Source organism: Capsaspora owczarzaki, assembly GCF_000151315.2.
Source record: "Capsaspora owczarzaki ATCC 30864 unplaced genomic scaffold supercont2.11, whole genome shotgun sequence".
In the NCBI taxonomy this organism is placed as follows: Eukaryota; class Filasterea; order Ministeriida; family Capsasporidae; genus Capsaspora; species Capsaspora owczarzaki.
Window position 1 is genome coordinate 1,262,917 of NW_011887302.1, and position 15,515 is coordinate 1,278,431.

Below are 15,515 nucleotides of genomic sequence, written 5' to 3' on the forward strand. Positions count from 1 at the left end.
TTCTTTTTCAAAGTGAAATCATTTTTTTCCTACAGAAAAAGTAAAACTGAATCTTCATCCGTAAACAGACAATTGACTTGAATAACAAATAAATAACAAAAGCTGAGAAGGAGTCCAGTCTTACTTTGTTCCATTGCTTGCTGTTCCTTATTGTTTTGTCTCTCGTTGTTTGTTAGTTTGTTCGGTTTTTTCTATTGTTGCATTTGATCCACTGTTCATGCAATGGCGAGCATTATCAAGAACAAGCTGGTCAAGCACCTGGCCATGTTCTGCAAGAATCTGCAGCCCGACCACATTCAGGTCTCGCTGCTCAAGGTACGGACGGCAAAAGTCACAACAGGCCAAAAAGAAAAGGGGGTTTGAGGTGTTGCGACGGATGGAGTTATTGATGATCGAGTTGGAGTTGAATGGGTTGAGTTGAATGGGTTGAGTGAGTGAGTGAGTGAGTGAGAGTGAGTGAGTGGAGTCAGTGCAATTGAGATACAGCTTGCCATTTGGAAGAGCGTGATTGCGTTTGCTCACTCTTTGCTGCAACCTGCACCCTGCACTCTGTGTCTGATTCTGCTTCCTCTTGTCTTCTGGGGATCACCGCAGGGCGAGGGCAACGTGAGCAACGTCGAGCTCAACGGCGAGTACCTCGAGTCGGTGCTGCGGCTGCCGTCCTTCCTCAAGCTCAAGCGCGCGACTGCCAACCACTGCACGCTCAAGGCTGCGTGGACAAGGCTCAAGACAGATCCAATCAAGATCGGCATCGACCGCATCCACGTCGTCCTGGAGGCCGCATCGCACAACCAGCTTCACAAGGCACAGAAGGCCGCTGCTGCTGCTGCTGCTGCCGCCGCCGCTGCTGGAACTGGAACTGCTTCGGGCAAACAATCAGGACACACAACGAGCCAGTCGAGTCAGGGCGGACAGACGGATCTCGGCAAGTACGGGTTCATCCACAAGATTGTGGACGGAATGACGCTGCACATTGAGCAGGTCCACGTCGTCTTTGAGTCACCGCACCATGATAGCGTGATTGATCTGAGAAGCGTCTACCTGGTCTCCACGAACGGAGAGTGGAAGGCTGCGGAACTGCCCAAAACGCGCGAAATGGACGCAACCTCCGTGCTCACCTTCAAGCAGCTCATCATCCAAACGCTCTCCGTTTCGGTCTGTGAGCGGCCAGACAGTGCTCCACCACGTCAACACGCGTCAGCTTCCTCGCCGACGGCGACGGGATCTGTGCACTCACCCCAGCCATCCTCATCGACATCGTCGACTTCGTCGCCACAGCCCCTCCACTTTTTCTCAATGAACCTGGAGCCTGTGACTGCATTTATCACGATGAAAAAGCTGCTCAGCGACACGTCCTTTGTGTACGGAAAGCTGCAGCTTCTGCTGGGTGACATTGCGCTCGAGTTGAACAAGAATCAGCTGCGAATCGGATACGAGTTTTTCCACTCGATGGTCATCCTCATGGAGCAAGAGCGACAGTTTGCTCCCAAGGATTTCGAAAAGAGCAAGGCTTCTCGAGTGCAGTCCAATCCGACGACACTGGATGCCAAGCAAGCCTTGCAGCAGCAGCAGCAGCAGCAGCAACAACAACAACAACAGCAGCAACCACAAGCTAAAAGCTCCTCCGCCATGCGCGCACTATTCAGTGTAAGTTTTCATCTCTTGTTTTCTATTGTCTATTGCTGCTGCTGGTGCTCGAGCGTATTGTGGTTGTCAACTCACTGCGCTTGGTCTCGACCAGTCCGACAAGGACGCCGACGACTCGGCCGAGTTTGAAGTGTTGGGCGAATCTGCCATTGCTGCGGCGAACGACATCGGGGAGTCGTCCGTCCACACCACCATCACGACGCTCATGCTGCGCCTGGCGTACAAGCACAACTCTGCGCCTTTGGCCATGGTGCAGTTTGAAGACATCCGAGTCCACCACTACCCCGCTCGTCCGTATCGCTTCGATCGCTCGCCGTGGATTGAAGAGATGCATGGCAAGCAATTTGTCATGCTTCATGGCCTCACCGAATCGTTCACACAAGTGCGCTGCACCAATTTTGCCGTAGTCCCGTCGAGCGGCACCGCTCAGTCGCACGCGCGCTACATTCGCATTCTTTCGTCTCTTGTTGGCTTGCTGAACTTGCCACCTGGCACACCCGTGTTGCACGCGGACATGGTTGCGTACTACATTGTTGCCGCCGACAAGAAGAAGGAGCCTCAACTCTACCAGCAGCAGCTGCAGCAACAGGTAGGCGGGCCGCGCCAGAGCCAAGCCGTGCATTACACTGGTTGCGTTTCAAAGTGACTCACCAGTTGGTTCTTGTTTTTTTTTGTTTTCCCTTTGAACTTGTCGTTTAGCATCTCGTTCAACGAGGACAGCTCTCCATGCCGCCTTCGAACGTGTTTTTCAACCTCAATCCAATCCAGCTGGTGTTTGACCGGCTCCAGTGGCTGAATGTCTTTGATTTTATGGAGTCCATCACAAACATGACTGCGCACCTCGAGCCACTGCCGGTAAAGGCGATGTCGGGATTTTGCATTGCTTGTGCATTGTTTTGGGACTCTTTCTCACTTATTTCCCCCCCCCCGGCCTCCTTCCCGCTCAATCCTGCACCAACCATTCCTCTTCTTGCTCCCAGAAACGCGCCGACGATGACGAATCTCGTGTCGTCGTTCGCGTCGAGCTTTTGCTGCCCAAAATCATCCTGCCGCCCTACGCTGGACACCACGGCCCGCCCGAGATTGCCTCCCAGGTCTTGTCGCTGTCGGCCTCCAAGATTTGCGTCACGAATGCGCACGACATTACGGTGGCTGCCGCTGCAGCGGCCCTCGCAGTCGCCAAGTTCCAGGAAGACGCGGCGCTTGCGGCTGAAGATGCACAGTCCATCTCGTCGGGTGACTTTGGCCAGCAAGGGATGCGATCGCGTTCCGGCAGCAGTCACTCTCTCGCCAGCCAGGCATCCCAGCAGCAACCGCAGCACACGGCGGGAGCGGCTCAATCGACTTTGACGGTGGGCGGGAATCCTGCGTCGCGCTCGCGTCGGAACAGCTTTACTGGCAGCATCCACGACCCGCTCAACGATAGCACGAGCAGTACGGGCAGCGCTGGGCCGACGGGCGGGTTTGCGTCGTTCGGAGCGACGCCTCGATTGGGCAGCGACCGCTCCTCGCCTGCTCTCGCTGGCAACGCGTACTCGTCACCGATGCAAATGATCAAGTCCGCGGTACCTGACTGGCTGTGGGACTTTTTCAAGGCGCGTGTCTTTTCCGACAATGCCGAGTTTCCCAATCTTGCCGTGGCCCAGCCGCCGGGAACGGACGCGAGCAACATGCCGCTCTCGATGCAGCCCGACCCCTTGCCCCTGTTTCCCGATTACGATAGCCCCAATCAAGTGACCCCGGTGACCAAGGAGAGCTGGACCATCTCTGTCGACCAGATGTGGATTGACATGAGCCCAACCCCCGATGCCAAGCCCAGCAGCCTGCTGGAGCCCGTGAATGTGGTCATTTCCGTGCACGATCCCATGCCAGCCTCCATTTTCAAGCTGCTACGCTCGGGGAACACGGCTGTCTCGCAGCAACAGGAACCTGACGCTCTCCCCCCAGCGTTGACGTCGCCCGTTGCGAGCCAAGTCTTTATTCGACTGATGGGCGAGGCACGATTGCACCTGTCGCGCCTGCGGTATCAATACTTGATGCACGTTGGCGCAGAACGGCTGGATTTGGCCATGCAAGCCCCTGTGACATCCGAACCTGTGAGCCGCGACTCGAGCCTCGAATCGCCTCTCCCGGCAACAGCTCCTCCCGTCGTCATTACCACTGAACCTGCTAAGCCAAGCATGTGTAAGCTCTCGTGCATTATTGTCCCTCAAATTTCCGTCCTTCTCGAGGACGATGGAAGTAAAACGGTCGACCAAGAGCAGCCGAGCAGTGCCAGCGCGACCCGCCTTGACCCATCGATTTCATGTTCGTTCATTCAGTGTCTCGAGTTTGCTTTTGTTGATGTGTGGTTTGTTTCCTTTTTTGCCATCACGCCTCAACTAACTGTGAACTCTTCTGGCTTTTGGTTTTCTTGAATCTTTTCTTCGTTTTGTTTTCTTCCATTTTGCAGCAGACTTTGATGACGAGACTCCGGCAAAGCCTTGGCCTCTCATCACGACGTTGCACGCTCAAGAGCTGCATCTCATCTACCAAGACTCGGGCCTCCACAACCCACAGGTCATCAAGGGAACCGTCAAGTCCTTGTCGTTGGGCGATGTAGTCGACCAGTCGAACGTGGCCAACGCAGCAGAGGTGCTGGCGGCTTCCAACAAGCTTGCCTTGTCTATTGATCATCGCTCGACCGCTTCTTCCACAGGCTCGAATAGCCCGCATTTTGCCAACATCCAGCTGCAGCAGCAGCAGCAGTCATTCACCGGATCGTTGAGTGGGCTGAATGACTCGAGCTTTGCGCTCGACAATGTCACCGCATCGGCGTCAGTGGCAGTGCTGCCAAACGTTGCATTCCGGCTCATGCGGCCGCAGCCTCTGGTGCCTGGCACGGTACGCCAGGAGGGCGAGCTCGACGAGCAGTTTTTGCACCTTCAAGTGTCCCAAATTGACGTGCTGGCCCATGTCATGCTCTTCATCAAGCTGCAAGCACTGTTTGAGGACTATGCTCGCTCGCGCCCTTCGCCCATGCGCGTGGAGTTGACGGACTGCCGTTTGGAGCTGACCATGCCCGCCGCAGTCGAGCATCGTGCCGAAGCGACACCCGATTTGACCGAAAATCTCGACAACACGATTCTTCCACGCACGACAGGCCAGACCAGGACGCCCGAATCGGCTGCTACGCAGCAGCAGCGGGTGAATGTTCGCTCTGTGGTTTTGGAAATGACGTCCAGCGGTGCGCTACTGGTCAACGACTTTGCCGCCACGACGACAGCTGGAGAGCTCGTGTTTGCAAACACAAACCTTTTGGGGGGTCTTGCAACAACAGCATCGGCGCTTGCTCAGCAACGCGTCCGCTCGAGCTCTGGACACAGTCTGTTGGCCACGGAGCTCATGCTTGGCGGGCTGCAGGGCGATGGCGACAGCTCCTGTGCCTCGCCAGGCCCAGCATCCCCGTCGGTGCCTGCTGCCGTGCTGGCCCAGCTCCGCCGCGAGCTTGCTCGGCTGTCTCTGGAAAAGCGCCACTCGGATCGTGAAAAGTCGGTGGCCCTGGCGGAACGCGATGCGCTGTCGCGCGAGCTCGATGATGCGCACCACCAGCTGATGCTTCTTGGCCGCACGCGCGACACGCTGCAAGCCGACGTGAAGCAGCTGAGCGCGCTGGTCCAGCAGCAACGCCACCAAAATCAGCTCCTCCAGCAGACCGGGCCAAACGCGCAACTGCAGGCGCAGGCTGCAAGCAAGGGTGGTTCCAACATTGACATTAACACTTGGCGTCGCATGCACCAAGTGAGCGAAGCCGAGCGGAAGCGCCTCGAGCTGGAGCTCGAGCGACAAATGCAGCTGTTTAGTCGGAAAATGCTGGATGTCGAGGAAGAGCGGCAAATGAGCTTGCAAGCCAAGCGCGAGCTGCAGAGCGGCATTCAGAGCATTCTCAAGGACAAGGACGACGAGATTGAGACACTGAAGCGTCGTCTGGCTGCCGCGGGCCTGTGAAGCGAGTTTTTTTTGGTGCGGGATGTGTGTTGACGAGTGTTCTGAATGTAGATTTATAGACTCCAAGCGAGCCGCAGTTGAATTGCACCCTCTCAGTTTGTCTGATCTGCTTATGCTCCTTCTGTTAGCCTGCATGTCACGTCGCTCGCTCTCAGTCCTTAAAAAAAAAAGCCATGGATTTTCAGAATCGAGCAAAGGCGAGCTTTGGCGGCGGTGGCATGGCGTCGGCCGCCGAGTCCAACCTGGCCAGGAAGAGGCGTCTGCGAGAGCTGGCGTCCGAAGTGATTGACGTGACAAAGGTGAGGGCAAAGCAGCAAGAGGAGAGTGGAAGAGGAGAGGAGGAGAGTGGAAGAGAAGAGGGGGTTTGACTAAAATGAATGGAGTTGGGTACCGTTTGGTACTGCGTGGATGCTCGTTTAGTGAGAGCGTCGTAAGCGGCTGTTTTCCGTTTTATCGCTTTGTTTCGCATTTTTTTGGTTTTCTTTTGGCTCACGCTCCTCCCCCCTTTCCGCCGCCCTTCCGCGCGCGTTTGTTTCGTTCTTGTCTGGTTGCTCTAATGTGAACAGGATCCCTATCTGCTGCGGTCGCATCTCGGCACGTACGAGTGCAAGCTGTGCTTGACGCTCCACTCCAACGAAGGTGAGTCGATCCCAACCACCACCACCACCACCGCGCACCATGAGGCCCCCGTAGAGCAGTGGTCTGTATGGATCGAGATTGTGGGGTGGGTTGAGCTGCCGGTGTGGCTGTGCCGGACGTGGGGTTTGAACGATTGAGCCAAGCGACACGACTGGACGACGACGATGACCATCGTCCCAAGAGAGAGAGAGCGATGCAAGCCAATGATGATGCAGAGGAAGCCTGAATCTGCAGCCAAAGAAAAGCCCAGGCCTCGAGACGGAAGCCGCGGGAAAAAAAAAAGAGGCGTTTTTCTATGGACTTTTGCATTGAAAAACGCACCCACTTTGTCGTGCTGTGTGCTCACCGCTGGCCGTTGGCTGGGTCTTGGTTTCTGGTAGGATCGTACCTCGCGCACAGCCAGGGCAAGAAACACCAAGAACAGCTGGCTAAGCGTGCCGCACGCGATGCTCGAGACAATCCAACGCAGGTCTGTTCAGTGCAATCATATCGTGCGCCACCAACCGTTGTCGCGGTGCAGTGATGACTCACAGTGCATGGTTACGGTGTGTCTTTTGTTTGCAACCACGTACCATGACTTTTCTGCAGGCTGCTCCGGCCAAACCGCGCTCAGAGCTGAAAAAGTTCCTCAAAATTGGCCGACCTGGTTACAATGTCACCAAGCAACGCGACCCGCAGACTGGCCAACACAGTTTGTTCTTCCAGGTACGACAATTGAAGTATTCGTAGTTGGTGTGATTTCTGTGTCGTGACACAGCAACAGCGTGTTTGAGCCAAACTTGCTCTCACATCGACTCTTTTCCCCTCGACCCTCCGGGCATCATCTCTTCCAGGTCGATCTGCCTGAAATCGCGGAAGGCGTCATCCCGTACCATCGTTTCATGTCTGCATTCGAGCAGCGCGTCGAGAATCCTGATCGCGCCTGGCAGTATTTGCTGGTTGCCGCCGAGCCGTACGAAACAATCGCCTTCCGCCTGCCATCGCGCGAGGTGGACAAGGCCGACGGCAAGACGTTTACGCACTGGAATCCGGACACCAAGCAGTTCTCATTGCAGTTCCATTTCAAGCTCACTGGCGAGCAGCAGCTGGCATTGCGCCAACATCAGCGAAACCAGTCTTATGCAACGGGGGCTGTTCGACTTGATGGAAATGGCGATGGTCAGCGATATACAGACGATGCAACTCCCATGGACGTCAACTCAGGGCAAGCACCTTTTGCTCAGCGGTGATTTTGTGTTTTGCGTAGTTGCGTGTTTGTTTATTTTCGTTTGCTATGAGTTCTAGCTGATGTCGTCAATGAAATGGACATGGCAATTGTGTTTTGAAACAAGCGGGAGGTCAATGTTTTGTTGTATTAGAGTTGAGATCTAGATCTAGCAGTCACCGTTGTATTCGAGTGCAAGACCCACTCCCTCTTCCGCATTGATGGTTGCGTGCGACCAAAAGCGTGGAACAAAGAGCACTTCTCCAGAATGCTGAGGCAGACAAGCAGAGAAGGAGATTGGAGTGAGAAACAAGCAACGCAACAAAACCGAGCAGAGACTGTCGTACCTGCCAACATTGGATGGGCTGATCGTATCGCCCAGACACGTCCAGCGTGTCGGGCCGAATCTTATGCTCCGAGATCCAAGTGGAGGGATGTTGCTTTGAATAGATGGCATTGGCGGGTGCGTACAGAAACCATCTGCCATTGCGTGATCAAAACCAATCAGTCAGTCAACCACTGCTCCGAGGATGCGCCTGTCAGAAATTGGACCGTACCGTTTCTTGCCAAAGATTTGTGCATTGAACGCATCGCAGTGGTAGTGGAATGGTGCACCCGAATCTCGAGGTCCCTGCGCGCCAACCAACCACGCGTGAAAATCAACACATGCCACACGGACCACAACGCACCGAATCGAATCAAAAAGAAGCACTCACCACAATGAATTGCCGAACATCGGGACTGCGGCCGGAAGCATGTAATCGCTCGAATTGAAATGTTGCGGCAAAAACTGATATGCACACATGCACACGCCAATCAACACAAAGATGAGAACTGGAGCCACGGTAATACAAAATCACGAAACACAGGACTGCAAACTCACCTCGGTATCAAAGGCATAGTATGGCGTTGACGTCGTTTCCGCGTCGCTGTCCATGTACTGGTAAAACTCGCCAATGGTCGCTAAACCAGACCGCGCTCCAAAGAGATTGGCGTATGGAATGTCGCCCACCAAAAGATCGACCTTGCCGTGCTTGTCAAAGAGCGCGCGCTTGGCAAAGTCCGTCCAAATGCGCGGCCACGACTCGGTGAGACCAGAAATGAACACGGGCTGCCGCAGAGAGGCAAAGTCGCGGTGAAACGACTCGGCGGTAAGCGTGCTCACGTGGACCTTCTTGAGAGGACAGTTGCGGAGCGAAGGATCGAGCGCTGACACTGACGCCTCAGGTCGCCGCCATCCGCTCTCGTTTTCGCGGTCTGCTCGGACTCGCGGCTTTGCCGCCCACTTTTGTCTCTGCATCACCGTTTCGGGCAGATTGAGGAAGAGTTGGTATCCTGTGTGAGGGTGGCCAAGCAACAAATCAAAAGAGCCGGAGCAACAACAACAACAACAACAACAAAAAAAAAAAACAGAGGTGAGCAAAGGAGGTGGAATTGGAGTGATGTTCGTCGAGACTCGCAATTCAACCACACCTTCAATCGGACATTGCGTAAATGGAGCCCCTGTTGACGTCCAGGGAGAGGTCAGAGCATGCGCAGCCCAAGGGCAAGTCTTGGACGCAGAGTAGTGTTGGATGAGTGCAAGCCCGTCCCAGAGCTGCAGCTTTCGAGCGACCGCAGCGGCTGAGCGATTGTACGCGTCGACAGGCTCGAAAGCGAGCGCACCACGCTCAAGCAATACAGAAAGAGAGACGATATCGCGGTTGATGAGTGCAATTTGGGCGAGTGATTGGCGATACTGATCTTGCGTCAAGAGGGTGACATCGGCACCTGCCTGGAGCAGCAAGAGTACAGCCTGATGCATGCGCATGTTTACCGCCAGTTGAAGCGGAGAGAGTCCCGTTCGTGGATCAAACGCATCGAGAGCCGCTCGGTGCTTTTGTACAAATTCGCTCGACAGAAGATCGCGCAGCATGTGCCATGTGTGAGCGCCCCGATTCGCCAGCGAGCACGCCGGATTAAGCTTTGGCGGGTTCTTGGCGCTCTTGCGCAGCGCTGCTTGAGCTTGTGATGGCGATGGCGATGACGGTACGTGCGGGGAGCAGCATCCGCCGAGATCGGTTGCCAAAACCAGCGTGTGGCAATCCTGCTCGCGGCGGAAGAGCTCTTTGACGCGCGTGGAGTGCGCCTTGTATGCAGATCGCAGTGCAGTCATGACGAGTCGTGCGACCGACGGTGCCTCCTCATGAGATGACCCAGATTGAGATTCGGCCGCAGCGAGCCGCTCGAGCAGGACGTGCGCATTGAGGCGCGTCCGGTCGTACAGATCGCGTGCGTCCTGATCAGCAAGTGGATCGACGACATACACTGCTTGGCGCAGCTCGCTCGAGAGGCGGTCGACAAGCTCGTCGGTGGTCATCGTCATCGAGTTGAGCTTCAGTCGGGCGGCTGCGAGCGCGTCTGCATCGAGCCAAGGCGGCGACAGCGGACTCGAGACCCACGACGGCGACGACGACGACGACAACGGCGATGCATCGGATGGGTTGTGCTGGTCGGAGTGTGCTGTAGCAGCGGCTGCGATGAGCAAGCACACACACGTCCAAAGCAGGCCGAGCTTCATCATGAGTTGGGGAAACACAACTGCAGACCCGCCTCCAGATGTGTCTCTGATTTGATATAGGATGGACTGGACTGGGGCAAGTGAACAATTGTGATGAGTTGGTCCGACGGTTGCGTTTTGGTGTTTGTGTTAGTATCTCAACTCTGCTCATGAAACAAATGGAAAGAAGACATTGGGGTTGCAGAGGATGAATAATCTGTAAAACTACACACATGGGGAAATAACCAAACACACAGCGCGTTCAAAGGCACAAGCAAACATGCAAAACCTTGACGTTTTTGACTGATAATTTTTGATCTTGGTTGCTTGCTGGGGTTTACTGGCTGCCAGCAAGAGCAACGTGCATCAATGCACCAACAAAGGTCAGAATCATCTTGGGCTTGACTTCCATAATGTCCTCGGGAAGAACAAAGATGCAGGCGCCGAGCTTGCGAGCAATGGAGATGGAGTACTTGGCGTTGGACTTGCGCTCGGCATCGTCGGAGCCGGCGGCGACAATGTCGTAGTTGACAATGCCCTTCTTGATGCCGTTCATGAGGTCGAGGAAGAAGATGCTGCTGGCAAGCTTGGGGTCCTTGAACGAGTCCATGACCGAGTCGCGGCCGCCCTTCTTGACAGTGTTGTTGGCCCAGGCGACCATCTCGTCTTCGGAAATGTCGCGGCCGTCCTTGGAGATGGACTTGAGGATGGAGAGCACGTGGAAGCGCATCATCTGCCAAACGAGGGCAAGCGTCAGGGTCTTGTTGCCGTCCTCAATGTCCTGACCGCCGACGCCGACAAGCGAGAACTTGAGGCTCTTGCCGACAACGATGGCGTAGTTGGTGTTTTCGAGGCGCTTGAACTTGGAGGTGATTGGCTGGTTTTGGTTGACCTTGCTCCACTGGACCGAGCCCGGCGAGATCTTGTCAAAGGCGCGAAGCAGGACAAGGCCGTCCTTGAGGTCCTCGTACAGGTTGTTGACGAAGGGCTCAATGCCGAGCGAGTTGAGCCAGAGGGCAAAGGCGCGAGCCTCGCGGTCGCCCTCGCCGCCAAAGAGGGCCTCGTCGATGGCCGCCTTCTCCTCCTCGCTGAGCGGGGCAAGACCGGGGTGGAAGTTGAACAGGTTGGCAACAAAGGCAAGGTTGAGCTTGGGGTTGCCGGCGACAATGGCCTTTGGGGTGACAAACTTGCGGCAAGGGGGGTCGAGCTTGTCGGCGTTCTGGAGCACGAGCTCGGCGCGCTTGTGCAAGTCCGACTCGTTGAGGGGAGCGGTGGTGCAGCGGTTGGGGTCGAGCTGGCTCAGGAGGATGGTGTAGGCTTCCGAGTCCTTAATGTCCGAGCCAAAGTTGGCAATGCGCTTCTTGGAGCCAGCGTTCTTGAGGTGGTAGTTGACCCATCGGATGAGAATCTGCTCGACGGGCAGCTTGAGCAGGTCGTCGAGGGTTTCGCCCTCCTCGAGCAGGCGGTAGAGCTCGGGGTGGTTGGAGAGGTTGATGCGCGACAGCAGACCAATCTTGATGATTTGCCAGATCAGACCGAGCACCAGGTGCACGCGGCCCTCCATCAAATCCTGGGCGCCCACGTTGACAACGTTGCAGCCAATAGCCTTGGCCGAGTTGATGCAGACGTTCTGGTTTTCGACAATCTCAAACTGGTTGAGCTTGGCCTTGATGTTCAGCACTCGCTCGTCGATCGTGTCGGGGACGGAGTAGTTGATGAGCTTGCAGAGCAGGAGACCGTCCTAACAAGAGGGGGGAGACATAATGAGGTGGAAAGAATAAAAGGGGTGAGCAATGGCGGCGGCGAAACGTGTTTGTTCTCAAAGACCGAAAACACTTTGTTGTACCTTGACTGCCTCGAAAATGCTCATGTCATGCGAGTCGAGGGGGAAGCGCTTGCCAATGTCAGCATCAGTGCCGAGCTCCATGTTGATGTGGTCGACGAAGGACTCCTTCTCGTCTTCGGAGAAGCTGTAATGTTTGAATCGACAAAACGTGAGCAACAAACGACCATCAACCGCTGAGCCAATGTCGAGCGCTTGGCCTGCTACCTGTGAGCAATGCTGTCCGAGCTGCCACCCACGGTGACGACCTTGGACTGCTTGGTGAAGGTCTTGCCAAAGCCAGCATCGGAGGACGCCTTGCCAGCGCGGAGACGCGAGATGATGCCGAGGAACTCGTTGAACTCGATGGTGCCCGAGCGGTTGGTGTCGACCTCCTGGATCTGGGCGCGGACCTCCTCGGGGGTGGCCTTCTCGCCGAGCGACCGGAGGACGGCGCCGAGCTCGGCCGCGTCAATCGAGCCAGAGCCGTCGGCGTCCATCGACTTGAACGTCTGGACAAACTTTTCCACGTCGTCCGCCGAGAATTCGGGGAACTTGGACGCAGCTGCTTGGAAATCCGACATGATTGGTGTTGTTTGGTTTTTTGGTTGTCTGTGTTTTGAGGCGAGAAAGATAGAGAGATAGATCGTAAAGTTTCAAAACGGCGCAAACTGTGAATGTAAAATCCCACTTTCTGCTTCTGTACTTCTACTTCTGAACTTTGACTGATGAGTGAATTTGTGAGAATTTGTTGTTGCTGAGCGTCTTTTCTATTGGTGTGTGTGAGGTGTTTCCTAATGTGGAAATGCGATGAACGGTTGCCACAAAAGGCAACTCTCCAAAAAATGAAAAAAAAAAAATGAAAAAAAAAAAAAAAGAGGAAACAGAAGAAGGAACAGAAGGAAGGAAGGCTTTTTGCGGATTTGCAGTCAGCGAGCAACAACAACAACAGCGAGAAGCCCGAAGTGGATGGAGTTTGTTGTTGTGCAACGAAAGACGAAACCAAGCACAACTTGAACAAAAGCCAACAAGCGATAGAAAGAAAGGTTGGAATGGAATTGCCCGCAATGCCAACCCGCCCGCCCCTCTTCTTCACTCTTCTGCCCTTCGTGTCATCCCACTCACTCAATCACTCAATCACTCATTCCCCAATGAGCTCGCTTCAAAACAAATCACGAGCGTCTTGCACTCTGCTCGTGAAGTTGGTCGCTCGCATTGCAGCGTTTTGTCACTGTGGTTTGTTGCATTGTTTCCACTCCCCTTCTCCCTCCTCCTTCTTCATTCAGTTGTCACACGTCGTCATCACTGATCCACACGCGGTCATCGGAGCATCCACTCTTGCTGGATCGACAGAGAGACAAAGAGAGAGAGAGAGAGACAAAGAGAGCGAGACAATGAGAGAGAGACGGAGACAAAGCGAAAGTCATACAAGATACAAAAAATGTGGAATGATTTTCTGTTTCGCTCGCTTTTTTCCATTTCCACTCACAAACAACCGTACAGTAAAAAAAACCACAAACATGGAAATGAAACGACAAACAAAACGAAACAAAAGAAACAGCGCGCAGAAACCGCAGAAGAAGATCCTTCCACGAAGATACGAGTAATGGGTTGATGATGAGAGTGATGATAGGGAAACAAGAGACTTCACTTATACAAAGCCAGCCAGTCCGTAATTCCAGTTTTTTCAGTGGGCAACAAGGGGGAGTAAGTCGCTTTGCCGCACTCCAAGCAGCAGCTCCAGGACATGGCTGATGTACTGTGTTGCTTTGAGATTCTCAGTTCTCAAAATTCTCCTTGAAACTTGGAGCGGTCGATCTACAGTCCACCTTCTTGATTCAGCATCGGAGCACAGTAGCACAACTTGTCACAATCATGGTTGATGCAGAGACGGCTGCGGTTGCTGCGGCAATCGTCGTGGTTGTCGCTGCGACAGTGCTGTGGATGCGGCTGAGCGGTAAGCAACTTGGCAAGCGACGCAGCACCAACACCAGTAGCAACACCAGCAGCAGCAGTGCGATTAACGCAACAGCATCGGTAGCACCTGGTTCTGCTCGTCCTGTGGTGCACGGCTCCAATCATGAATTGTCGACGGGTGGTGCTGACGACGCTCGGTCAGCCGCACATGGCACGACGACGACGACGGCGACGACGACGACCGCGGCCTCATCCGCAGCCACTCCAGCGGCGATTCCGACTGCGATTCCGACTGCGACAAGTGCGCCGATTGCAGCAGCAGCAGCAGCAGCGCCTGCAATGGATCGCGCAGAGAAGCTTCGGCAGCAGATGCAGCGAATGCAAGAGATTGAGATGCGGGAGCAGCTCATCCGCCAGAAGCAGATCAACGAGCAGCAGCAACAACAGCAGCAGCAGCAGAATGCCAGCAAGAAGAAGAAGGTAGGCTAATCATAGTGATCAAGTGGGGTCCAAATGGTGATCCAACATGAGCTCAGTCCTCACTTTGTTGCTTTGGCTCTATTGTGTCCTAACCCCACATCCCATCCCATCCCTGCTTTGTCACGCGGAACACGACTCGTCTCAAATCAATCGACAATTTTAACATCATTCAATCATGGGAAACAAGGGCGGCAAGCAGCAGAAGGGCGAGACCGCAGCCGCAGCAGCAGGATCTGCATCGACCGCAGCAGCCGTCGCACAGCCACCGCCATCCACGGCCACATCCACATCCACATCCACTGCAGCAGCAAGTGCGACAAAGCCAGCTGCCCCAGCCGCAGCCGCAGTCGCAGGCGCCGCACAGCAGCAGCAGCAGCCATCCCAACAGCCACAACAGCCACAACAACAACAGCATCAACAGCATCAGCACGGCGTCGCTGGGATTGACTCGCGCTACGTGCAGGTACACAAGTGCAGGATGCGCGCAGACGACCTGCTGCAGGACTTCCGCGGGATTATGAGCGGGGCGCCTGCGCTCGACGGCTCGGCCAGCGAGGACGACATCCGCGGCTTTGTCGCAGCGCAGTACAAGCGCATCCTCATCATTGACGACGCAGTCACCAAGATCATGCTCGAGCTGGACATGATTGAAATCTCGGGCGACCAGAGCCTCCGAGACGCCCGCAAGGCCCTCCTGACCTACCTCAACGAGTTTGTCGCCGACGTCGAGGTCGCCAAGAAGGGCTACGGCAGCTACCGTTAAACGAACAAGTCTGGTGTTGGATTATAGATCGATTGCAGGGTGCCTCGAGACGGATGGCCGACAAGTGGAAGTGGATTTCTACTGCTCAACTCTGCTCAGAGCTGCTTTTTGGCTGAGATGGCTTTTGTTTTTTTGTTTTTTCGTCCCCTTGCCGATGCTTGGGGCCCTTGTTGTCTTTGTTTTGCTGATTGTGTAGTTGTGGCAATGAATGTCTTTTTTGGTTGTTGTTATATGTTGAGACATGAACAGAATACAACGAAGTGCCTGACGAAGTTCAGTGCGTTTGAGACGACTGCGTAGCGCGTTCTTTCATCCCGTTTTCCCCCCGCCTCCCCACGTCCCCGCCGCTTTGTGGATGTCTTGCTTCTTTTTGTGAATGGCAGTATCCAGCCCTGGTCATCTCAGCAAGCAGTTCGTCAGTTTCAACAATCATCCATTTCAAGGGTCATTCTTCTTTTTGAACTTTATTCTTCAGCCAAAAATGTCGTCGTTCCTGTCCAACATGTTTGGGCACCAC

At 54.8% G+C, this 15,515-nt stretch overlaps 5 protein-coding genes across 5 annotated transcripts; 3 read left to right on the forward strand and 2 right to left on the reverse strand.

Moving 5' to 3' along the window:
• The first annotated feature begins 132 nt into the window (after positions 1-132).
• On the forward strand, positions 133-5,721 carry CAOG_06583 (hypothetical protein). The gene is made up of 6 exons (XM_004345282.2): positions 133-315; positions 595-1,647; positions 1,742-2,236; positions 2,347-2,502; positions 2,628-3,954; positions 4,100-5,721. The coding sequence occupies exons 1-6, from the start codon at positions 223-225 to the stop codon at positions 5,632-5,634; spliced, it is 4,659 nt and encodes a 1,552-aa protein (XP_004345332.1). The 5' UTR covers positions 133-222; the 3' UTR covers positions 5,635-5,721.
• Positions 5,722-5,788: 67 nt separating this feature from the next.
• Positions 5,789-7,608, forward strand: CAOG_06584 (splicing factor 3a subunit 2). The gene is made up of 5 exons (XM_004345283.2): positions 5,789-5,933; positions 6,201-6,273; positions 6,654-6,742; positions 6,862-6,978; positions 7,107-7,608. Exons 1-5 carry the CDS (start codon positions 5,808-5,810, stop codon positions 7,500-7,502), a joined length of 801 nt encoding a protein of 266 aa, XP_004345333.1. The 5' UTR covers positions 5,789-5,807; the 3' UTR covers positions 7,503-7,608.
• Positions 7,606-10,093, reverse strand: CAOG_06585 (hypothetical protein). Its single transcript, XM_004345284.2, has 6 exons — positions 8,951-10,093; positions 8,361-8,812; positions 8,194-8,267; positions 8,035-8,108; positions 7,825-7,957; positions 7,606-7,748 (listed from the first exon to the last, which is right to left on the reverse strand). Exons 1-6 carry the CDS (start codon positions 10,038-10,040, stop codon positions 7,628-7,630), a joined length of 1,944 nt encoding a protein of 647 aa, XP_004345334.2. The 5' UTR covers positions 10,041-10,093; the 3' UTR covers positions 7,606-7,627.
• A 54-nt stretch (positions 10,094-10,147) lies between these two features.
• Positions 10,148-12,450, reverse strand: CAOG_06586 (fimbrin). Its single transcript, XM_004345285.2, has 3 exons — positions 12,067-12,450; positions 11,863-11,986; positions 10,148-11,757 (listed from the first exon to the last, which is right to left on the reverse strand). Exons 1-3 carry the CDS (start codon positions 12,420-12,422, stop codon positions 10,354-10,356), a joined length of 1,884 nt encoding a protein of 627 aa, XP_004345335.1. The 5' UTR covers positions 12,423-12,450; the 3' UTR covers positions 10,148-10,353.
• A 1,095-nt stretch (positions 12,451-13,545) lies between these two features.
• Positions 13,546-15,249, forward strand: CAOG_08993 (hypothetical protein). Its single transcript, XM_011272369.1, has 2 exons — positions 13,546-14,235; positions 14,423-15,249. Exons 1-2 carry the CDS (start codon positions 13,714-13,716, stop codon positions 14,996-14,998), a joined length of 1,098 nt encoding a protein of 365 aa, XP_011270671.1. The 5' UTR covers positions 13,546-13,713; the 3' UTR covers positions 14,999-15,249.
• The last annotated feature ends 266 nt before the right edge of the window (positions 15,250-15,515 follow it).

Bases quoted from the DNA above. Each gene is read 5' to 3' on its own strand.
- CAOG_06583 (XM_004345282.2), top strand. From the start codon at position 223: ATGGCGAGCATTATCAAGAACAAGCTGGTCAAGCACCTGGCCATGTTC. The intron at 1,648-1,741 runs GTAAGTTTTCAT...GGTCTCGACCAG, and splicing joins CCATGCGCGCACTATTCAGT to TCCGACAAGGACGCCGACGA. The intron at 2,503-2,627 runs GTAAAGGCGATG...TCTTGCTCCCAG, and splicing joins CGCACCTCGAGCCACTGCCG to AAACGCGCCGACGATGACGA.
- CAOG_06584 (XM_004345283.2), top strand. From the start codon at position 5,808: ATGGATTTTCAGAATCGAGCAAAGGCGAGCTTTGGCGGCGGTGGCATG. The intron at 5,934-6,200 runs GTGAGGGCAAAG...TAATGTGAACAG, and splicing joins AAGTGATTGACGTGACAAAG to GATCCCTATCTGCTGCGGTC. The intron at 6,743-6,861 runs GTCTGTTCAGTG...ACTTTTCTGCAG, and splicing joins CTCGAGACAATCCAACGCAG to GCTGCTCCGGCCAAACCGCG.
- CAOG_06585 (XM_004345284.2), bottom strand. From the start codon at position 10,040: ATGATGAAGCTCGGCCTGCTTTGGACGTGTGTGTGCTTGCTCATCGCA. The intron at 8,813-8,950 runs GTGTGGTTGAAT...ACCCTCACACAG, and splicing joins TACGCAATGTCCGATTGAAG to GATACCAACTCTTCCTCAAT. The intron at 8,109-8,193 runs GTGAGTGCTTCT...GTTGGCGCGCAG, and splicing joins ATGTTCGGCAATTCATTGTG to GGACCTCGAGATTCGGGTGC.
- CAOG_06586 (XM_004345285.2), bottom strand. From the start codon at position 12,422: ATGTCGGATTTCCAAGCAGCTGCGTCCAAGTTCCCCGAATTCTCGGCG. The intron at 11,987-12,066 runs GTAGCAGGCCAA...CAAACATTACAG, and splicing joins TCGGACAGCATTGCTCACAG to CTTCTCCGAAGACGAGAAGG. The intron at 11,758-11,862 runs GTACAACAAAGT...CCCTCTTGTTAG, and splicing joins GCATTTTCGAGGCAGTCAAG to GACGGTCTCCTGCTCTGCAA.
- CAOG_08993 (XM_011272369.1), top strand. From the start codon at position 13,714: ATGGTTGATGCAGAGACGGCTGCGGTTGCTGCGGCAATCGTCGTGGTT. The intron at 14,236-14,422 runs GTAGGCTAATCA...ATGGGAAACAAG, and splicing joins ATGCCAGCAAGAAGAAGAAG to GGCGGCAAGCAGCAGAAGGG.